This window comes from Empidonax traillii, unplaced genomic scaffold, assembly GCF_003031625.1.
Source record: "Empidonax traillii isolate 1590-97213 ecotype Southwest subspecies unplaced genomic scaffold, ASM303162v1 scaffold319:size813200, whole genome shotgun sequence".
Lineage (NCBI taxonomy): Eukaryota > Metazoa > Chordata > Aves > Passeriformes > Tyrannidae > Empidonax > Empidonax traillii.
In genome coordinates, this window is record NW_020955512.1 from 734,019 (window position 1) to 758,299 (window position 24,281).

Genomic DNA, 24,281 nt, shown 5'->3' on the forward strand with positions numbered 1-24,281 from the left:
ACACACAGAGGCCTAATATAAATGTTTTATTTAAAGTAAAAAGTGTGCACAAATAAAGGAAATGATTACACAACAACGTTCGAGACCATATTCCATATGAAACAGGAAAACAGTAGTGACAATATTAACTAGCAGAGCACCCATAGGAATCCAACTCACAGACAAAAAAGGAGGTTACTCCACATAAATACATCATGCTTCTGATGCAGACACGTTCTCTACTGCACTGGACTGTTTACACCCAATGTCCCTTCTGAGTATTTATGACAGTTGCTATATGCTTAACAATGAAAAATAACAGTTAACATCATGGCACTTCAGAGAAAATGAAAAGTTTAAAAATGGATTTACAGTAATTTAAGATATTTGTCACATTTGCAACATTCTTAATGGTTAGATATGCAAATAGAAAAAGTATCTTTTCTGTGACATTATCTATATAAAAAAAAAAAATTAAGTTTTGCTTTACTCTTCTGTGATAAATGGCAGAAATGTCCTTCCTTACATAAAGCTGTTTTCCTTAATATCCCATAGGAAATTAAGCCACTGTAGAGACAAGGCTTTTCTTGTTTAAAAAGCTTCTGAATTTCACATCAGTTCTGCCCTGATGTCTAAACCAGCCATGGGGGTGCAGGAGTCACCGGCTGAACAATCACCATTTTAAATCTGCACGTAAGCAGTTCATTGACATCAGCGTGCTGAAGGTATTAGCTGCTCTTTACAAGGTTTACTCTGATATTTTACATTTCAAAAAGACACAACTTGAATTTAAGGGAACCTGATTTTTAACAGCGTGGAGGTTCAGCACTTCCCTGAAACCGAAAAGCCCCTCAAATCGCTTCCCAGTTTTGAAAACTCAGCCCAATATGAAGAGTTTCCTATTCATGTTGCAAAGAAAAACAAGAGCTACCTATGATAACGTGACAGCAGCGTGGAGTTGTGCAATCTCTCTCCCTGCAGCTCACATGGACGTGAACAAACACATACAGGAAGGTTTAACTATGAATTTACAGTGTTGCAGTGCCAGGATTTTCAAGGAGAGACACTGGCCAAGCAGAAAGTCTTAGTAAAAGCTCCAGGTAAGGTTTGCTAACTTGTGCTTGCAGATACTCAGACCTGCTTTCAGTGACACTTAGCTTGTCTTGCAGCTCTTACAGGACACAGATTCCTTTCTTCAATGTCTCTTGATCCCTTTTCCCCGAAACAATAATAAAAAAAGTGGTACATTTGGCATTTCTTCAGCCCAAAACATTCATAACTATTGCTTAAACATTACAAATAAGAAGTATTTGTGCTGTAAATGACACTGCTTACTAACATGAAATGTAAGAAACACACCTCCTAAGTCCTACTTTGAAGCATTCTTCCCATTGCTTTCCTCGAGCCTGCTCCGAACATTTCAGGTTTCTGACTGTGATTACAGATCACCATCTCTAAGGGGAGGAGTTAGGGGAGTCACTGTGGACAGCACCTATTTTTTATTCTAGATGTGCTTTTTCCACCGGCAAAGTGGAACAAATTCCCAACGTGGCAGTAAGATCAAAACGGAACCAATGCCCTGATCCCGGCCCCAGCTGTACCTGGGCAGTTCTGATGCAGTTAAGACAGGAAGTGTAAAAGCAATAAATAGTACGAGGCTCTACATCTGTCAGTAATAGCTGCCCATCAGTGCTAAATCATGCTGTGGAGATTTTAACTTCCCAAAGTGTTAACCGAGTTCTTTAAACTGACACTTGATGCCGTGTCCAACCCTCGCTGGCAGGGCCAGGCTAGAAAGGCACTCTCTGCATCAGCAGGTAATTCCTGGTGTGAATTCTGGAGCAAAGTCTACCAATTCTAATATTGAGTTCATCACCTCCTTCAGGACAGGATCAATAAGCCCCGTGAGAGCAGCCATTCTTGGCCTGTGCAGTGTCTGCTCTCCTTGCTGTCATTTCAATCTGAAGGGCACTAACAAAGCTCTAAGCCTAAAACAGGGAAATCAGATGTTTGGAGAGAAGAAATTCGGAACTACAGAAGTGACAAGTTCTTACTCATCTTGCTGAAAAACCTGAAATCCTCGAATGATAACTTATTACATCACCTGATGCAATTTGTTTTTATTAAGCACTAAAAACCTCTCCTTGCTCAGAACGCTGTACTGGCAAACTGTACAGCCAGACACCTTTGTTCAGGCACAGGAGCCCCACAGACCAACCCCTGTGTTAAAATTCAAGTTTGGCAAAACTGCTGGCAAGTTTAACATTTTCAATCTGGCAGCTGAAGGTTCAGCATAACAGCTGTCCTGGACAACGTTAATACAAAAAGAAAATTAGTGAGTAATTCACTGGTGGCAAGGGCAGGATGTTCAGTTACTCATCTATGCAAGTGCATCCAAATGGAGAGATGTTTATCCATGCAGAAACAAACAGAGTAACAATTGGCACAGTCCAGAAATGGAGAATTCAGACACATTCCTCAGCTGACATCAAAAGAGGATTTATGTATTCAAAGCCTTCAAATTCAGACTGGTCAATCTTCTTCACAATATCACTATGAAGATTAGAAAACAGTCATTAGTTTAGCAAAATTTAAAAGATAACAATATTAACTGGCAGTTTGACTTAAAATTCAAACCTGCACGGTGGATTGCAATTGAGACCATTTCCCTTCTCTCTTTTGTCCTTCTCTACCTTCACAGTTACCACTGGTTTTTTTCCTAACCCCTATAATGGTACCAAAACACAAAACCCCTCAGGAGCACTGACTGGGCTGCACGTTCTCCCACAAAGCAATCTGCAAGGTCTGCAGTTTTAAAACTTTCCCTTAACAGTCAGTTTTGTAAAAACCTGAAAACATGAGATGTGACAGATACTGCACCTGCATCAGCAGCTTTTCTACACTTTATCTGCACGTTCCACACTGAGAAAGGGGTGAAGAAGGAATTTGGATCTCAGACCTGATTAAGGTGCACAGGTGGCATTTAAGAGTTATGTTACATAAAACCCTAGAAAAATACCTAAAACGTGAACAGCAGTGATTCAAGAGAACCAGAAGGGCTCTTCCCTCCTCATCCCAAATCAAGGCCCCTCCAGAGCAAGGACCCACAAATCCACTACCAAAATCAAGCATATTATCATGCATTTTACCAAGGCTTTTCAGCCAGGATAATCTCACCTGACTACTAACAGCTTCAAATACCCAAACAAGCCAAACAAAGCATCTTCTCTTGTTCAGACAAATTCAATTTAAACCCAGCATTCTAGAAATATCATTGCTTGAAGCGATGCAAAAAGAAACCACTTGATAAAACGGGTCTTTCCCTTCACACATTCATTTCCTGCAGATGATACCACTAAAAACTTGTGAAACAGCACTTGTTTGTCTTTCCCTGAACTAAGATTCTTTATAGCAACTTTCCAACTGTTAGTTGATTTTTACATTGTGCCAGAGTAAATTGCTTAATCCAGAAACACTATGTCTGTCATGAGGACACACAACAGAATTTTCTTTGAACTAACACAAGAAAATGCTATTTACTGCTTTAAACAAACATCCTCTTATGTACTACAACTACAGCCAGTAAATGAAGTGTGACAACCCCTTCAGTGGTTTAATCAGAACTTTGTAAATTCTCCATTACTTACTCATCGTCTGGAGTGAGCTGCACAGGTTCATTGGTGAACTGGGAATCAAAGTTATCCAGACCAAACTCTCCAGATATATTTGGCTTAAATGGAGGCACCACTTGCTTTTGCTCCATCTGAGAATAAATGCACTTAATAAGCGACACCAAGAATGAGTTACAACCTACTGAGCTGCTTTTCAACAAGGCTGGAAGTTACCATTACCTTTTATACTTTCTACACTCATTCTGTTCATCTCCTGCACTTACTGTGTGTAAAAGGGTTAAAAGGTTCTGCACTGCAACCATGGTATGACATAAATTAAGAGCTTAAGGGGTTTGAGCTGAGTCATCTCTTCTGCTCAACACAAGTTTTCAAGCCAATTCCTGCAGCAAAGAAAACCAGCCCAGCCAGGGGGCTCCCACCTACCAGATCCCAGTCCACGTTGCGGAAGAAGGGATGTCCCTGGATATCTGCAAACCCTGTCTGAGGATGGCAGCCCAAACGCTCCTTTGGATCCTGTGCAAGGAAGGAAAGTGTTTCTAAGTAAGTGCCACGGACCATTCAGGGTGCCACCAATGAAAGGCAACTGTTACAAACCCCACCAGAAATGAAACACGGGAGTCACACGGGACACTGAGGAACTAAGTGCACATTATTTACTTTGGAAACTGTCCCAGTTTACCATGTGAAATAGGCACAAATATATGGAAGCCCCTAATTGAATATGAACAACTATGCCATCTTTCTTCATTTGTGTTCAGACCTTTTTAAACACACCCCATGTTTCAGAGCAGGCGTGGTTAGATTACTAATTAATTCGATTTTTAACCCCCACCTTCCCCTGCTCTTCCCTGAGCACACTATGCCAGGCAATCACACCGGGACAGTAACTGCAGTTGCTGGTAAGTACTGTGGAGAAAAGGTTATTTTAACAAGACAATTCCATCTCCATGTACAGCCCTCCTACCAGGGAGCTGTAACAGTGTGCAGTGAGCAGTGTTTTCCTTGAAATAATTTAATAAAATCTGGTTTTCCTGTCCCTTTCTTCCCACTCATGCAACTCTCACTACAGGACAGCACGTGCTTGGACTCATCCACTGCTACAGGAGCAGCTTCTGACCCTCAGGCTGGAGAGCTCCCAGCAAGCAGTGAGCACATCCTGCCCCTGCATTCCCTCCCTGCAGTCATCAGGAGGTGTCAAAGCAATTTCTTAAGCTGCTTCTCTAAGAACCAAAATAAATCTGATAAGTTTGTTCAGTTCCCCAGGTTAGAGAAATCACATGGAGCACATCTATGCCTTTCACTTTGAGATTTCCTTACAATCCCAGCCTGAGAACCTGCAGCTTCAGGTTTTAAGACAAGTATTCAGCCCCACTGAAATTCTGTTTTAGGCTCACACCTTTTCTACACATCAGTCAACAGGTATTCAAAAAAGCAGCTGCTCTTGAGAAGCCTCCAATACCCCCCTTCAGCTCTTACCTTGTTCAGGAAACTCTTCAGAACACCTGCTGCTTTAACAGAGAGGGATCGGGGAATTCGGATCTGTTTCTCCAAAATTACTGCAAGAAAACAAGGTTCCTATCAGCCTTGGCATCTCTGAAGTCAGATTAAAGGTAAGCAGAAGCACAGCACTGAAGTGTAGGGGCCTTACCCATGGACCTTACCTTGGAAGAGATAATCTTCTGTGTTCTGGTCAGGGTTGTCAGAACTCCCCACGATGTCAAACGGAGACCGTCCCGCCATCATCTCAAACATGAGCACGCCAAGAGCCCACCAGTCCACACTAAAGCCTGGAATTCAAGAGAGAAAACACCACTGGAGACATTTCACTACATTTCACTACAAAAATACCAACACTTTTGGGGCTAAAAACACAGAAGAAAGAATGAATTTAAAAGTGTAAGTATCACCAGTCTTTCCAATCAGCTGATTAAAGGAGAGATAACGATGGTACCAGACTTGGATCATTATGTGCACAACAGGAGGGAATGCTGTGCAAGGAAATGGGGAGTTTAAAGGGTGGTGATAAGACCTTAACAAAGGTTTAGATAATATTTAAGCTACTTATTACTAACCCACAGCGTGTTTATCCAGGAAGGGAGATAAGGACAAGGAGGAAGTTTGTGATTCCCAACAGCAGCAAGTCAGTCATTCGTGGAGCAAAGCACATCTACTGTGCCATTCACTGCTAAGGCAAAATCCAGTAGCCAGGCTGGGACTGATACAGTCTGTCTGGCCTGGAATGTTTGTGATAAGGAAGGAAGATCTAAAGCCAGTCTGAAAAAGACATTTGACTGAAATAAGATGGCAGATTAAAAAAAAAAAAAAACATGCAAACATGTACTATCTGGGCCCTTTGCAATGCATTTGTATCTGATCTATCACTGCTGCCAAATGTAAAGCTCCAAAGCCAAACACAATTCCAGGCTGCAAGTACGTCATTAGTAGTAGCTAAAATAGTTATAAGCAATAATAAATTTGAAAGACTCAAGCTATTCTTCAAGACTGGCAAAAAAGAATTAAAAATGTGGAAGGCAGAGTCTCTCACTTGCTTTGTGTGATGTTCTCTGCTCTTCCTTTGAAGGCTTTATTTACTTTTTCAGACAAGATGCTGAATTAAGACTGTCTAATGGAGATTTGTACTTTCTACTCCTGAACAATTCAGGTAAGAAGTAAGAGACAAGGTGAAAGTTATGAAGTAGCACCAAAACAATTCCATTTACCATAATCCTCTCCCCGGAGAATTTCAGGTGCAATATAGTTTGGAGTCCCGCAGAACGTGCTGGTTGTGTCACCAGGCCTCAGACCCTCCTTTGAGAAAAGATGGGAAGAAAATACTTTACAGTTAACCAAAGGTCCCACACTCCCTCTCTGCTAAAAACTTTGGCATTTGTCTTTTCTCCATGTGTGGAAGTGAAAGGAGTAAACAGCCCACATGCCCTGTGTCCAAATATACACCTTGACATTTTACATTTTTAAGTCTCCGCATCTTTTAATTTATTGCAACTTCTTAATTGTTGATATTCCTAGTTAGCAAGAAACCAAAGCTTACCTTGCACATGCCATAATCTGTGAGTTTGATATGCCCTTCAGAATCTAGCAGCACATTATCCAGTTTTAAATCCCTGTAGATTATCCCTCGTTCATGTAAATAGTTCAATGCCAGGCTGATTTCAGCAGAATAAAACCTAATGTAGAAAGAGATATTGATTACTCAAGTAATCAAAACCCAACCCACAATAACACAGTCTTGGTAATATGATATTTTTTAAAACATAATCCCATGTATTCTATTATTTTTCCACAGAGAAGTGGCAAGTTGTTTATCATCATCCAAATGTTTCTATCCGCTTCCAAATTTGTTTTTAATTAATATTAATGACAACTGCACTCATCCCTTTCATCTCACCATCTGAGATTAAGCATATGCACCAAGAACTCAGCATTTGCCTGGACAGCTGGTAGTGGTTGTTGTAAGAGAAACACATTGATTTAGACACACAAAAAATACCACATAAAAAAATACCACAGAACTGTTTTTCTAGGAAAAAAAAAAAAATCAGACTGAAGTCATCCAGGGTAATGTCAATGCAATCAACACCTAAGGGCTTCCTACTACAGTTCCTCCTCAAAACAAAAGTATGGAGGTTTGCAGCACCAAAATGAGGGTGCAGTTCCACATGCCTTAAATCCTTAACATCTGGAGGGGATTTGCTGGCTCCTCCTCATAAACTCTGCACTGTTTTGATGCAAGAAATCTGGAATGAGACACACCTGGCATGCTCCTCTGGCAGCTTCCTCTGCCTCTGCATATGGAACATCAGATCTCCTCCATTCACGTACTCGATGACAAAGAATAACCTGGAACACACGGGATTGTTACAAATCATTGTGCACGTGGCTGAAAGGGGCTGGAGACGCTACAGGTGTGGTGGCAGACAATGCCAAGGCTGTTCCTCCCACCTCTCTGCTGATATGGCTGCTTTCACCACCTCCCCTCCTTCTGAGTAAATTCCCAATGTTTAATATAAAAGTATACTGAGTTTCTCCAGGTAATTCCTTTTGTGCTAAAAGGAAGTAGGTAAACCTTCCCATATTCCTAGATTAGAGCTACTGTTATCATTATTATATCTGTGACTACATAAATAGATGTACACCAGTTTCTGGTTAATACCAGTTTGTGGTTAATACTTCCTTCTCACTTCCCTCCAGTAGCTTGTCACCTCCACAAAACAGCAAGGATATTGTTTAAGTATACAATGGCTGTATTTTATATGTACTTCAAGTTATCACTGCATAGAGCAGGAAAACAATAATTTTCATCTCTATTACTTGTGTTTTCCTTTTAAAAATTCAGATTCTATTTTCTGAGTCTTGCCAGAGATTCATCTCCAGAGAATCCAGGCACGTTTGAGACCAATTTCCTCATTGTTTAAACTTAGGATTTTCCTCTCCCTTTTCCCCTCTCATTTTACGTTCTCTTATATCTCATATTGTCAAGCCTTTTTTCCTGCTAACTGCACTTCTCTTCCTGTTCAGAAACCTCCCCATCACACCTGACAGTACTTCATATTCTTTTGCATCTTTCCCATCTGAAAGCCTCAGATGAACATGGGATTTGGCCCATAAAACGCTACAATGATTGACAAAACACTAACTTTTGCTACCTACCTACCACTTTATGCTTTAAATAGACCTTTGAGGTGCCTAACAGGCTGATTTTTTTTTTAATAAAACTATCTTCTTATTATCTTATGACCTTTACCTGCTTTCTGTCTGAAAGCAAGAGTGCAGTCCAACCAGAAAGGGATGGTTTGAAGCCTGTTCAAAGACGTGTTTCTCCGTCTGAACCCAATCAATATCCTGTGTATTGAAGAAAAGTGACATTCAGAAAGGGGATGGTTGCACTTCTTAGGTCAAGTACTAATGACAATTAACAGAAAGACTTCCAAGTGCTTTGCTGTCCGTATTTTACTTGCAAGAAATTAAATATTACATAGTTCTGCAAAGTGAAGTAATACAGTACAGTATATTCCGTTTTTTTCCTGAACATCCTGTACTTTTAACCTCAATTTGTAACCACACTTGGGAGTAAAAACATCTATAAAAGATAAACTGGTGCAGATAAATGTAGAGTAGCACAAAGAAATGCAGAAGAAATCAATGGCAGACTGAGAAATAAATGGAAAACCTCTTGGACAGCAAGTCACAGTCACTCAAATCTTTTCAGAGTAGCCTAAAGAAACCCAAAGAAATCCTTACTAACCAGAGGTTTTCAGCAGTTTAACAGTGCAATTGCTGACAAGTTTTCACTAATCACTAATTGTAAAGATGGAGGTCTGATTTAAAGAGCAATTCAAACAACAATGGGAGATTCCTTTGTGACAAAAAAAAAAAAAAAACAAAACAGATTTGAAAATAAGAAAATCAGACTCCACCCACTTCATTTCAGCCCAGCAAACCAACAGAAGAGGAGTGATACAGAATACTGCTCCAAAATGAGCAATCAGTCCAGGCTGATTCACTGCAGTTCTGCAGGAAGTATGGAAGGAGACACTGAGAGCAGAAATCATGAGGCCCATGACAGAACTACTGGGAGCCACCAGCCTGGCAGTGAAGATCCCAAAATCTGTCACCTGCCCTGTTTACCTTCTACAGTGCAGTATAAAGAACCCCATATTTAATTTTCCATGAGTGCTGCAGCCCACAGCCTGGCTCCCACCTCGTGGTGGACACTGGAGCTCCTGGGAAGAGCTGCCCACTCCACTGACAAACCCCTCTGCCCACCTCATCATCGTTGACGAGCTCTTTCTTCACCACCTTCATGGCGTAAATGCGCTCGGTCTTCTTCAGTCGGACCAGCAGCACTTTGGCGTAGCTGCCTCTTCCAATGACTCGGAGCAGGTCAAAGTCCTGAAGGCCCAGGCTGGAGGAAGCTTTGCCACTTTCCCTGATGCTCATTGCCTGTGGATAAAGACACTTGGGAATGGGGAAGCAGCTTGCCAACTGCAGAGGTCGGCGTTTGGAACGGAAGAGCAAAATGAATATAAACAAGTAGTTCAATTAACAGTTGTTATTCTTAAACCTGCACTGTCCTGGAAAGGAATGTGAGTGGGGGGAAAAAAAGAGGCAGAGGAGACTTGGTAGCTAAGAAACAAACCAAACTGGAGGAATCTGGAATACTTCCTAAATCAAAGCCCATCTCAAGTGAAGGTTCAAACTAAAACCGTGAGCAAGCCGAGCCACACGTGCACAGCCCCGAGCGAGCAACCCAAACGTGCCTTCATGTGCTCACTTTCACTTTGTGACAAATTAAATGACCAAAATCTGGAAACTGAGAGACATACAGGCTTTGAGATCTCTGAGGATCCTCATGGGTCCCTTCCAGCTTGAGATATTCTATGCATAGTTAGCCTGGGTAAGGTATTTTACCTCTTTCTCTTCACCGACGTGGTCCAAGCTCTCGTGGCTCGAGGGGTTGTACGGAATCACTGGAGGTGCAAGGACAATTATATATAACTGACAGCCTGAATTCTCCCTTTTTTAGCCAACTTTCTTAAATTGATATGAAAAACTGGAATTTTTGTATTTATATCCCCCTGAGCATTAAGAAGCTGTCTTACTTTTCTTATGAAAAAGTAAAGAAGGGTTTTAAAAATAATTTTACTTCATTACAGTAATTTCAAGGAAAAAAAATTATTGGTGTTACCTGATTCTACATTATCTGAATGCACTGATGATGGATCCATAGGCATTATTGGCTCCTGCAAATATGCACAGAATTCTTGTAATAAACTGTCCAAGTGTGAGAAGCATTTATTTTAGAGTCAATAAATGAAATTAATGATCTCTGAGTAATATAATCCAGCTACTTTTTAACTTGACTAGTCAATATAATTACTGCTTTAACCCTTAAACAGTACAAAAACCCAACTGCAGTCCTCTTTTTCCCTATTTTCTGGAAGTTACAACATTTCCAGAAGCTGTTGAAGTGACAACTTAGTACAACAGAAGGACAGCAGATGAGAAGTGAGAAAAACTTAAGTACTTCAGCAGAACATATATTTGTCAAAAGAATTCACAAAATGTAGAACTGTAGCTGTCTGCTTTATTAAACCAGAAGCAGTAACAGTTTTTTCTGGTGACTTAAGAAGTAAGGATGGTTGAAAAAGTCAAGTCTTCTACACTTCATCTTCCTTTTCTGTAAATGGGCAATAATCCAGTTATCTAACTGACATTTAGAGAATTTATTTTACCTGTACTTCACTTTGAAGATGTAAAATAGTGTGTGTATGTGTACATATATGTGTGCTATGTAACAATACAGTAAAGGATGAGATAAATGTCACTTCTATGCTTATACTTGACACAGATGTGAAAACCAGACTTGCTACTAACTCTGCTCAGTGAATGCCAAACTTTCTTGACAAGTCACACTTAAAAATGATGTTTCATCCACTGTGATCATTTGCATCTTTTGTTTGTTTGATTGGTTATTATTGCCTCTCCAAGACAACCTCTGGGGAAAGTTTTACTCACTGGCTGCAGTGTGTGACGGCCACATTCACTGCTGACGAGTTTGTGACACTTCTTGTGAACCAGGAGTTTGCAGTTGATGCACTTGTAGCCCTGGCGCCCCAGGCCCCATATCCGGTCAGTGCAGATGGCACAGTGAGCTCTCTGCAATCAGAAACCAACCCTGATTAAAGGGCCAAACCAAGCCAGAAAACCCAGCCAGCCACATTTGCTCATTTTCTGGGTCTCATCTCTCTGTGCACACCAGTCCTTAACACAGCAAGGCAGAAGAGCAAAAGCTTCACCAAAATAAACCACCAGGTAACGGGAATGGGAAGATCATCACTCGCAACCCTAAAGATCCATGAGAACAGGGTGCCTACAGAGGCAAAGAGTGGGAAGTGATTGAACTATGGTGCCTTGACAGCCTTTGACCTGCATGAGGCCAAAAACAAAACAACAAAAAAAGCGCCAAAATTAGATGTGAGGATGCTCAAGATGAAGTTTAGTGGAGACAATCTCAAGCATTAAGCACACAATACACTAAGCTCAGAGAAGAAGGAAAGATTATTGAAGCTGTCAAGGGACCTGACTTATTGAAATATTTTGGGTTTGTTTTCTGCTGTGTCTTTTTCTGAAGACAGCAGCCAGCCTTCTGGGTCCCTCACTTATTATATCTGACCACTGCTTCTTGAAAATATTCCAAATGGTTTGTTATTTTCAGTTGATTACATGGCACCAGAAGCAGGCAGTTTTAAGGGAGAAAACTGAGATGTTTCTCCAAAGTAATGAGAGAAAAGTCTATGCACCATAAAAAACTTTTTTTATCCCCCAAAATTAAAGAACTGAAAATGTACTTTCAGCTCACAGCCATCTGATGCCAGCATTCCAGTTTGCCCTCTGGGAAGATTTTAAGGGAACACAGGAGCTTTTATATGATTGATATCATGGTTTCAGACTACATATAAAGAAAACTGCAAGCAATTTATGTTTTTCTATTTTAAGCTCCTGATAATTCAATATTAAGTTTCCTGAAGGAACGGGGTTACCAAAAGCCTACAGACAAACCAACAAAAACAAGAATAAAGCTACCTTACAACTTCTCAAGGCAGTGACGTGGTCATTACGACAGTTAAGACATCCCTGTACCATGGCTTTAAGTCCCCACCAAGAGTCTCACCCTGTTAAATCGTTTGGCCTGGAAAGTGTGACCATTTGCACAATAGAGCTTTCGCCACCGGCGGGCGCCTCGGCGATAAATGGATTCTAAGAGGAAAAACACAGGATTATCTCCAGACAAACACAAACACACAACTGCAACAGCTGCTCGGGGATCCGTCTGGGTAGAGGGATTGGCAGAGGAAAGGTGTCCAAACAATATAAACATTTATGTGCAAAGTATGCACCTGCCTTACCTAAACCTGGGGAGGAGCTGTGGGGAAGGGGAAGGAGGAAGGAACGTGAATTTTGGGAGCACGTCGTGATTTATAAGATGGCTTTGACAAATGCTCCAGTGTTTCAGATCCAAAGCTGCCACTGTTTGCTTTTTTTTTAATTTTAATTATTACTTTTATTTTTTCTTACTTGAGGCAGGTCAGGAAACAAAACTAAGATACACAAAAGCACACTGAGCTGCAAATCTCTTGATTCAGCCTGCAAGCTCATTTTTTTTTCAGACAAGCAGCATTACCCACCCTGCCCAAGTTAACTGCACATTTACATGTGCCAGAGACTTGGATACCAAGCTGACAGATGTGAGTGTGCAAAACACATTTTATAAGGGGAAATTACCTCTCTAATGTCTACAACATCAGCTAACACAACTTAGGGGTTTTCAGAGAATCCTCTGATAGTACCTAAAGATCCATTTTAAATGAACTAACCACAGATCTGTAAATGGGTGACACGAGGCATTGCCACTGGTTACCACTGGTTACAAGCCTTACATTTGTCACCCAGCAATCTGTCAACTCCCAAAAAGACAGGAATAGGATAAAAAACTGTCACGATAGAAGAGGCAAAAGCAAGGAAAGCAGAGTGACATGGAGAGTTAACAGGAATGTGAAATGCTTATTAACAATGAGTCAGAAATGACAAACAACATTAAGTTCAGCAAGACTTTCTATTCCTTTTCAATATTTAATTTACATGGATTTGCATTATTAATATTCATAAGTGTGGGATGCCAAACCACAGAATATCAGAATATGCTAAAACAGGAAATCTGAACTGGTTTTCTGTACTTCTCCAGTAAAATGCCCACTTACTGTCTTCTCCTGGACAAGGCATGCCAGGCCGCTCTGGGACACAAGGAAACACTGCAAGAAAGACAATGACTTCTGATTAATTTTTATTTCAGACACCAAACAAATCTTTGGGTTAAATACAACACTCCTGAAAGGCACTCAGCCATATGGGAGGACAGCACCGACTGCATTTCAACAAAACCTGCATACATCAGAAATACCAGCAAAAAGCAGAATAAATGAAGTTATTTCCTAAAGAAAGTAACTAGGAAAAAATAACAATTCTGGTGGTGAATTAGATTTTTGCATCCTTTTAAGAGCAGGAGCATGTTCAGACACTGTAATGTAACACTCCCCAATGATCCCCTGCTCTTCTGCTCTGATCTGGTAAACCAGGATCGACCTTCTCCTTGTAAAAACTTACAAACAGCAAGAAAAATATTCTGCAGAAGCTGCCAAAGCAGGCACATAACCCTGAAAGATAAAAATGGAACAATTCCACCTCAAACGGGGGCACGATATCGTTGAATTTAAAACTGAAGGGTTGGGTTTAAAACTGAAGTACTTAGTTTTAGAAAAGCTAAACTTTTGACTCATCTGGCCTCACAAGTGGAGCTTATTAACTTTTTTCCTAACATAGATGCTGTTCTAAACCACTCATCAATAACAAAGTGCAGGATAATGAATAGATTTAATAAATAAACCAAACAAATAAACTGCACTGCCTCCCTTTTCCCACTCACTGCCAGCAAGTGTATAAAGGCTGAATGGATGACAAGACCTTGAAGTCTGTCAGGAAGATCGTCCTTCATCAACAAACTACCAGCAGAGTATTTTTCCCTCCCTTAATTTAATAAAGAACAGCTCAAATCCCAGTGCAAGGCCATCAGCGTCCCCCTGACACAATTCCACCAGGGGCTTTAACCAAGGAGGACGTGCACAAGGCACAGATAATTCAAGGTCACAATTCCACCCCTTCCCAGGTACAAACACGAGCAGCAACCCAGCAGAGCCCCCCTTACCATGGATCAGCAGCTCTGAGTCCTTGTTCAGCTCGTACAACCGAAAGGCCTCTTCTAATTCCAGCTGAGAAGAAACTGTGCATGGATCTCCTGGGGGAAGATCACACAACAGCACAACACTCCGTTTGTTCTGGGCCAGTCCACAGTCCCCTCACAGTTGGTTCTCAGATAATTATTGTAACAAAGCAGAACAGCATTCTCAAGTGTGGTTGTATTTATTTTTAACACTGTTCAGAGAGGACATCTGAAAATACGTTCATACTGAATGCTTTCAGGGGAAATAAAAATATGGGATATTCCCAGGAGGCAAACAGATCATAATCCCAAAACATCAGTGGTTTGGACTGCTACAAGTATGGTCATCCATCATCTCAGTACAGGGGGTGCAGGTTGTGGTCCTGCACCTAAAAACCTTCTGAGAGTACATTGTATTTAATGGATTTTTAATTAGAACTGAGGCAATTCTATTTTCACAGCTGCTTCAACACTGCCAAGACTTTAACCAGAGGTGCAAAAGGAGCTACACCTCAGTCCCCCCTCAAATCCCAATGAAAAATTCTGACACATAACATAATCTAAGCACAACACCCCATTTTTCTGATTTTTAACTTCTACTTTCACACTTTCGGGACTATTTGAAATAAAATCCCTTAAAGAAAGGGCACCAAGGCATGGGAAAAAGTGCAGGTTGGCTGGATTTGTTTCTTGTTTCTTCTTCTTTATAAAACAATTGCAGTTTTGTCAACCATTTGAGATGGTGCAGGTTAAATTAATGCCAAATATTTGATGATAGAGTTTCTCTGCCAAGACTCTGTTTTCCTTGGTGTCTGATGCAGATTAGTAACATTATAAAAAAATTATCCCCCTAAAACAGTAAGCCTTTTTCAAAATAATCCTACAACTGAAACATTTTTAAAACAATGTTGTATCTCAACCATCACTGCCCAAAAGAAATAAAACATTTCAAGTTATTAGTTCAAATTTTCCCTCCCTCTCTCCACCTACACAAGATGTTCTGTGCAAGAACAAGGGATTATCTTTGCCTGCTTGTCCTCCAACATAAGCAGAAGCAGCTTCTTTCTGGCCAGAACCCCACACAGCAACTCTGCTGCCACATAACAATTCCAATTTTTAAAAGAAATGCTGCTTTCCATGTCCTTAAGTGGTAAACTGGAAGAAGGCAGAACAATTCCCATCTCAGCTGAACTGGATCCAATCTGGAGGTTTTACTGCTCTGAGTGGTCAAGACCATAGTCTGAAAGTTAATGAGCAACAGTCTATTAGCTATTTAAACTCACTATTAAAGTCACCCCACGGAAGTTTTTCCAGTTAATTTGGTTTGTTCCTAATGTATCATCATGTATTTGTTTCTAATCTCTTCCCCCAGCACAGGAAGGACATGGACCTGCTCCTCCAAGATGACCAGAGGGATGGAGCAGCTCTGCTGGAGGAAAGGCTGGGAGAGCTGGGATTGCTCAGCCTGGAGAAGAGAAGAGAAGCTTCGGGGTGACCTAATCGAGGCCTCCTGAAGGAGCTGACAAGGAAGATGGAGAGAGACTACTTCCAAGGGCCTGGAGTGACAGGACAAGGGGGAATGGCTTCAAACTATTATTCAAACTATTATTCTTTTCTATTGCTAAAACAGTAATAAATGTAAATGGTCCATTTGCAGCATTCAGTCCTTATTGTTTTCTGCACATCACAATCCCTCAGGTGGGACTTTGAAGACACCTGCCATCATTTTCCATCCATTTCCCTACAGTTGGCCCACCTGAACGTCCCACTGCCCACCCATCCCACAAACTTACACCCTGCAGAGCACGGGGAGGAGAAGGAACAACTTATTTACTCAGACTCACTCTGAGAATCAACAAACCAGTTTTCCTTCATTTGTTTCTGACACCTGTACAAACAGTTTTGTGTTTCCTTCTGGCAGAAGCAAAAGAGGGTCTCAAGAACAGGCAAACCAGGAACAGAAGTTTATAGACATCTCTTCCAACAAGCTCAAGCAGTACAAATATTGCAGTCAAAGACAGCTGGGACACACAGGAAAATATTTACCTTTGAGTTATACAGCAAGAAACAACAGACTGAGGACACACAGGAGGGCAGTGCCCATCCCACAGGGTGTTTCAGGAGACAAAGGGAAGATGAACCGGCCATTTACAGCTAAAACAGAAATATGTCTAAAACCAAACCAAGTTCATTCTATTTTCCAGTAGCACCTGAGAATTTGGAAGCGATTCCACTCAACTAAATTAGATCTGTCTTTGTGTGCCATTACCCCTATGACAAAGGAGTAGCTGCACGTGAGATGCTTTCAGCTTGCAAATGCTAAAAACACATTTAGTGCATGACAAATAAAAGCCTCAGTGACCAGGTAAATCCAGCTCAGCCACACACATGAGCAGGCAGTTCAGTCAGGCAGCAACGATGTCTCAGATCCCTTCTCTTCTCTTGTACTATAAAAAGCACGAGCAATAATGTAACAAGAACCAGCCCACGGCACTCACATTTCCTTGTGCTACCATTAAAGAGTAAACTCCAGTTTCAGTGAAGGCGACATGATACAGGGGTTTTCCAAGAAAGCAAAGCAGGTTTCTAGAAAGAAAATCAACTGAGAACACCTCAGAGTGGTGGAGAGAGAGGAGGCAGGGGTGTCTGGGCACGAGGCCACGCACTGTTCATGCAAGAATTACTCACAAGAAAGACGGGAGGATTTTTTTAAATACACTCCTCATCACCAGATTAACTTTTCCTCCACTGACATTAAACTGTAAGTCAAAGATTAAAGCAAACACGGCTCGCTCGTGAAAATTAATTCCTATGTGAACACATGAATATAATTCAGTCTAACTGCAGCATTCCTTTTTTTTTTTTTTTTTGAACTTATGTCTAATTAAAGAGTAGAAATTGAGACAGAACAAACCGTGACTTCAAATAAATTATTGAATCAGGACAAAATTTTTATTAAAATATATATATACTTCTTACTGTGACAGGCACTGCAGTGAGGAGTCCATTATCCTCCTCATGATAAAACAACACAGCTTACACTGAAGTAAATGTTCAACTCCAGTAGCTCTGCTGGATGTTCAGTCAGAAACACTTCATTTTCCTGTACTGCATCTGCCTGGTGTAAATAACTGTGGCATAAGGAGAGGAAATAACCCCCCTCCCACGCTGCTCAGGCTCCCAAACCCACATAATCCTCAACACACCTGCCCACAGGGCTCTTCCAAAAATCAGCTCTGCTCCATCTTTAGCTTTCAGCTCCAAATAAACTGGCAGCTGGCCAGTTTGGAAAGGGAGGAGAGAGTTCTGTAAGCACCTCTCATGCTGATGGCTGCCTGCAAACACCAACCTCTGCTCAGGAACAGGGAGAACAGACTCTGGATTTCTTTCATCCAGGGTAAACTTTAGGATGGACACTGTAAGTGCTCAAGATGACAGACAGGTTCTCAGCTGAAGGTGTTACTGCCCTTTGATGAAAAGCAACTAGACATCATTCAGACAAGTGATTTCCCTTTCAATATTTAGAAAAGTTTTTTTGGTAGCTATGTGTTAATAGACTTTAGGTTGTTAAAGTGACAGCTGACAATAAACCAAGATATAATGGTTTTGGTGACACATACAGCTCAACTATATATTAAATTGTACCAATATTTGAGATAAATACTGCAATTTGTATAATTTAATGTCAGTTGAACTCTTTTTCAAACATGTAAGATGTAAAGGTCTTCTTCAGCAGTATAAGGGAGTGTTTTCTGTTCCCTTCATAAGAAATCCCAACACCAAATTAACATTTTGATATTCACTGAGATCTTACTTGGTTTAAAAAGAGAAAAAGTTGCACACTCAGCACTGTGAAACAGCCACCTTTTCATTAAGCTACGCTTCCAAAGGCACTGGATAACCATTATTTTTGGAGTCAGATTTACTCTTTCCATGCTTTATCCCATGAAGGCAGAGGGAAAGGAAATTAGGCAAGGAAAAGAAAAGCTGGAAAGTTGAGCAGCATATTGATGAGCATCGATTTACCTTCCTCATCAATCCACTTCATGGTGAAGAGCTGCTCGTTGTCGAAGGAGCACATGTCCCGAACCTCACTGCACAGCCCCTCGAACGAGATGGAAGGTTCAAAATAGGTTATCATGATGTCCCTGAACAAGAGAGAAATGGAGTTGAGAAATTACACTGCAAAATGTACCACCTGATCATCACCTCTAACACTTCTCACATAGCACCAATATAAAACCCACCCCTGATGCAGCCTCCCCTCCAAAATGTTAATTTTTTTATTTTTTTGTTTTACTTGTTCTGTAACAGTTATTTTGTTATTAGATATCAAAATGTAAAGACACATAAATCTTTTCTGACTAAATTTTGATTGTGTAGATGTTATAAAAAAATAATGACAAATATTAAACAGGTTTTCTAGGAGATTCGGGGGGGACGTTCCAAATACTGAAAGTGCCTTTAAAACAAGAGTGGTGCTTCACTCCATGAAGGGAGGGTTGACAGAGAGCCATACACTTAGAATTACAATTTATCACTCCACTGTTATGCACAATGGGTATTTCTGGGATAACTGAGGTTACAAGTGAGTTAACCTGGTTTAACTATGTTAGCATAAAATGCTGACCCATTGTGTTGGTATTGTCTGGGCCCTAAAGGGGAACAGATGACTCAGGGTTCAGTCCCTTAAACAAAGGAGATACAGTTCAGAGGAAGGTGGAAGGCTGTTTACAACACACTCCTCTTCAAACATCTCATTTACACCCAATGTCTGAGCTGCAAGACTGATTTTCCCATAAAACCCTCGGCTTGCTGGATTGGCCTCAGTGGGTGCCACCTCCCAAGACAGTTTGGAGGTGGGGGGGTGGAAATCAACCAAAAGCAACAGTGGAAGTTTTTATCTGGTCAAAACTGACATCAAGCTTCTCACCAGGATGAAGTGTACATACGCAGCAAGTTCAATGTCTTTATATCACCTTGTGCACGGGCACAGTGGGATCAAGGTGGTGACTGAACATAACTTGTTATGGTCACAGAACCGGAGTGCAGAGCACATGCGAGAAACAAACTGCTGGCCCGAGGCTCCCCCAGCTTCAGCAGCAGGAATAAAATCAAACAGCACTTTGTAAGCACTCCAGAAGAACAGAGAGCCTGGCTCTGGGTTTATGAGCACCATCAGCTGGTTTGGGTACAGGAAAGACCCTGGTGAATAGGATAGAGGTGTCCAGGATAGACACGACACCCCTTCAGTAATCTGAACAAAGCAGCCAAAAAGTTGCTGCATGATTTGGTTGAGGAATTGCTCCTCATCTCTTCACAGGAGACAAGATGCAAACCAAAACATTTGAATCTCAGTTATTTAGGCATAATACAGCAATTTGGGGCAAAGGAGGCTTCATTTGAAAGCCCCAACTGTGCCCACCCTACACATCCCATTCTTCTCTGCCACACAAAGTTCTCCCTTTGCATCCTCCCTAAAACCAGCACGAACTGGGAACCCAGTTCCAAGGTTTGTGTCCCTGACCGAGGTGGATCTGACAGCGTGTTACTGTCACAGACACAAGGGCACCCCCCCAGAGCAGCCCCGTGTTGGGAGGCAAAGCCTTAACCTGTATTTCCTGTTTTTCCGGGAAGGAAAGAAGGCACTGCTTACTCGGCAGCTCCACTGATTGGTGCTAAAGTTTACCATTCCTTTGTTTATTCACATTTTAGTCCCTCGAATAAAGGAGAGTTTAATTATTTTAGAGTTTATGCAAGTTGTCTAAATTACTCTTTTATTAACTCCAACAGGATACGTATCAGACAGTTATTAGATAATTGGGAAGATCTCCTCTTCTAAACCAAACGCTGATGAGTGTCTCAGAGAACCCCAGCTCAGAGCAATATTAAAAGAAAAAGATGATATTAAGTATAAAAAGGTTCCACAAGCACCACCTACAAACCAGCCTAATGCATCCCCTCTTATGTATGTGGAAATACACAGATGCATTATACCTATTATCTACATATCCATACATTTACCACACACCTGGGTCAGTCATCAAGGCTTCTGATAATGTGTAATTACAGCAAACTGAAATTAAGCCACGCAGGACTCGTGGGGAATTCTGCTGTGTCAGGGGCATTTCTGTGCCATAAGGGGCAGGCACTGACACTCACAACCATGTAAGGCATTTCTTTCCCCCGTGGAGGTCCGAGGTATCCAACTGCCTGATCCCACAATCCATTTTTCAGGAAAAAAAAAAAAATGTGCTTTTGCAAAGGTAAACCAGTGTTGAAACAGCAAGAAGGGATGAAAGTGTCTCCACAGGCTTAGACTAAAGCTTTTTTATGCTGAACACTCTCCTTGATAATCAACAGACAACACAAGACATTATGCTGAAGAATTGGTCAGAAAGCATCCAAGACAAAGAGCAACAAAAAGAAAGGGTGCAAGAACTCAAGAGTCCTTTAGAAATTAATTCCCTGGAAATCTTTATGGAGGTACACTTTGATCTCACAATCAAAATTCAATTTTTTCACCCCTCTTTTCTGACTCAAGCAACTACATTAAAATTAAGGAAAGAAGCGAGTTTAACACCCACCATGAGAGGACTGTCAGGAGCATTTTTCATCTGAACCAAATCAAACTGCAGGCAGGCAGAGCACTGGCAACCGCCTTTTCATTAAAAATCTAACCCACATTCCAGCCTACACACCTAAAACCAGAATAAAATCTACGTCAGGCACTGCAAGAATACAAGGTAGGATTGACAGAAAAACTTGATTGGTTTTGCTTCTTTTTGTAAATCAACAGCGTGAATTGTACAGGATTCCTTGAGCACAAGCAGTGCGTTATTCCCACCTGTTCTCTGCTGCTACAACATGTATTAATGATATAACAACTTGTACTGACCTGACAAAAAGCATCTCCAACAAATGAGATAAGACAAAAGGCAAACTTTGAATATCATCAGAGAGCTGAAATGGGTGTAATTACAGATGCTGATCAGTGCCATGAGCTTGGAGCTGCTGTACTTTTGTTACTGCCTCAACAAAAAAACCATGTAAACTTTTAGAGTAATAAATTCCTAAAAACTCCCCGGGGACCCTCCATTACACACACTGCACAAATCACAGCAACACTTTACAACTGGTAACACTTTTTTAAGCGTTTTGAACAACCAGCCCTATGAGAATGATAAGCAAAGTTCACCTGAGAGAAGGAAAGACCCGGACAAACTCAACCTACTGCCCTAATTCTCCGGGAATCCCCTACTCCCTTATTCTCATGATCTCTGTTCATTCTCAGGAAAATTTTCCTTCCTGATTTAACATCTTCCATGAATTTAAGATAAAGAATTAGCACTGCACAGTTCAATGAAACAAAGCCTCTTCAAAGGGTCCTGTGTGAAGTCTTTGTCTTGGCTGAGAAAAGCAATTGGGCTCCTGGCCAGGCCCACGTTTTAGGGATTCAGGTTCGGCTCTTTGCCCCAGGCAAGTATCCCAACTATCAGATTCACAAACCTTTCAAGAACAAATCTGTGTTTTTAAGTGGCTGGGCTTTGTCTGTTGGTTTTTGGTTTTTGATTTAACCAGAAACTCCTTCTGGAAGATGAAAAGACCTTCCCAGCAAGACTTTCCCAATAACTTCTAGAACCCACTTAAAGGCTTCTATTAAAATGAAATTAGGAGAGATTAACATTTCCTGATTAACACTATTTCACATTAAATCCTCGATCCAGCTCTAATCTTGAGACGGTTTATTTGAGGAAAGGGGGAAAAGGTGCCTTTGATATCAGCATATCCTCAGTCTCTGAGTCATTCCAGGGTAAAAGCAGCCGAAGTGTTTGGCTTTGATACCCACTCGATAGTGCAAGTCTGAGAAGGGGCTTGAGACTTTCTGTTGTAAGAAAGTGGAGAGAATAATTTGCTTGTATCTCAAAATAAACCATGACTAAGGCATTCAGCTTGTTAGTCTGCAGGTATTCACAGTGGTTAACCAACACCCTTCATGACTCAGTGATATTATTAAACTGATAACTGCATTAACAGAGAAAAAGAGTCAACGGATGAGACTCAAAGGAAACATTCCAATGTCTCTGAAATTATTACCAGTGCCATGAGCCAGCATTCCTGCCCAGTGTAGCAGATTTTTTCCTCACTCCCACAACCTTGAGCTGCTTTCTCCCTTCTTGCCCCACAGCCTCCCTCTGCTAAAGCAAGAATCCTGTGATTGCATGTGAAAATGATCAAGATTAACACTGACCCAGCAGAAGAAAAATAAATTGTTTTAACGCAGAACAATTCCCATTTTAGTTCACTGTCTGACCAAATGAATGCTTCTGCCAGCTGATAGCCAGGGGCATCTCCACTTCCTTAAGAAAAGGTGGATTAAAGGGACTGTGAAACAAAGAGCTGAGAATTTCACATACTCTTGCTTTGACAGAGTCTCACACATCCTCTAAGGCCACAGACGGTGCCAGTCTCTAGAGTAACTTCTATGGACTTCTGGCAAGAAAAGCCCCAAACCAGGCACCAGCCAGAAACCAAACACACCAGCAAATGCCAAATGCTCTCCTTAAAATTATAAGGCCAGAGAGTAAATACTGAAAAAGCAATGCACCCCTTCTGGTGCTGAACACAGATAACTCACTGCAAGGAAGCTGTCAAGAGTGTCAATGTGTTCACTCTTAATCCAAAAATGCAACCTACATTTTTTGCTGCTTAGATCATCTCCACTCAGACTTAATGGCTCAATGAACCACCGGCAACCCTTGCACTCAAACTTTTTAAGTCCTGTAACTGTTACTAGTTAATGGGGGCCCTGAGCCCAAGGCAGAACATTTCTTCTGCCTTATATGTTACTGCTGAAGAGACATTGAATTAGGCCAACAAAATCCAGATTTCCATTCTGCAGACCTCTAGTATTTCGCTTCAACAGCAGAACCATAATTGATGCTACATAATAATAATAATAATAATAATCTTAGTTACCACTCATAGGCTCCCTTGGAAGACACTCAGTCCCCTGGAAACAGCCTAAAAACCTATGGAACAGATTTTCATACAAACATCCTCTTTTTTTCAGATCTGAACATCACCTAATGCAGAGCAACCAGAACCAAAGCTGGACCCTGAACACACAAAATGTGAATTCTGGTGTGTATTATGGAGAAATATACAGTTGTTGCTGCCAGCAGGGCCTGGGGGTGAAGGGAAGCAGGGTGAGCAGGGCAGAGAGGCTGCTCAGGTACATCCTTGTTCATCGGGGAGGCCATCCCAGCAAGAGGGAGGATCCAGCTCCCCCCAAACCCCAACACAGGGAGGGGAGGGGAGGGGAGGGAGGCTCCTCCGGACACAAGCGCTGCGCTTGAAATCCATGTAAACACGGCTAGGCGGTCGTAGAGGGCTCATCGTTCCTTCTCTCCCTCCTCCCCTGCAGTCAGGGGGATACCCAGGGCTGGAACCGGGAGTGTCTGGGGGATACCGGGCCGGGCACCCCGAACCTCTTCGGGGCCGCCCCGGACCCCTCTCCCCTCCCGCGGGGCTCGGCGCCGCACTCACCCCTTGTAGTAGGCTTTCACCCGGACCTGGTGGGCGCCGTCTCCGCCAAGGCCGCCGCCGAGGCCGCCCGGAGCCGACATGGTGCTGCCGGCAGTGCCGTCCCGCTGTGTCGGCATCGCCCCCGAGCCGGGCCGGGGGATCCTCAGGGAGGCTCCGGGAGCGGGGCCGGGCGGAGGCGGCTGCGCGACCCCCGCGCCTCAGCCCGCCCCGCCCGCGCCGGGCGGCACCACGCGCGGGGAGGGGGGCGGGGGGGAGCGCGCAGGAGAAGCGGGGTGGGGAGAGCGCGGAGCCTCGCGGGGCGGCACCGGAGGGGAGCGCGAGATTTT

The 24,281-nt window shown here is 42.0% G+C and overlaps 1 protein-coding gene across 2 annotated transcripts; it reads right to left on the minus strand.

Annotated features, from left to right (window-relative positions):
- Positions 1 to 24,086, minus strand: PRKCI (protein kinase C iota). 2 transcript variants are annotated; one of them, XM_027891311.1, is made up of 18 exons: positions 23,956 to 24,086; positions 18,433 to 18,554; positions 14,392 to 14,481; positions 13,391 to 13,441; positions 12,304 to 12,389; positions 11,148 to 11,288; positions 10,318 to 10,372; positions 10,041 to 10,099; positions 9,396 to 9,572; positions 8,374 to 8,471; positions 7,383 to 7,469; positions 6,661 to 6,796; positions 6,332 to 6,419; positions 5,273 to 5,398; positions 5,088 to 5,167; positions 4,035 to 4,124; positions 3,627 to 3,742; positions 1 to 2,532 (listed from the first exon to the last, which is right to left on the minus strand). In XM_027891311.1, exons 1-18 carry the CDS (start codon positions 24,069 to 24,071, stop codon positions 2,445 to 2,447), a joined length of 1,806 nt encoding a protein of 601 aa, XP_027747112.1. In that variant the 5' UTR covers positions 24,072 to 24,086; the 3' UTR covers positions 1 to 2,444. The 2 variants fall into 2 exon arrangements, with proteins under 2 accessions (XP_027747112.1, XP_027747113.1); XM_027891312.1 differs by lacking the exon at positions 12,304 to 12,389 and having other exon boundaries at positions 2,369 to 2,532; positions 23,956 to 24,077.
- Between the last annotated feature and the right edge of the window lie 195 nt (positions 24,087 to 24,281).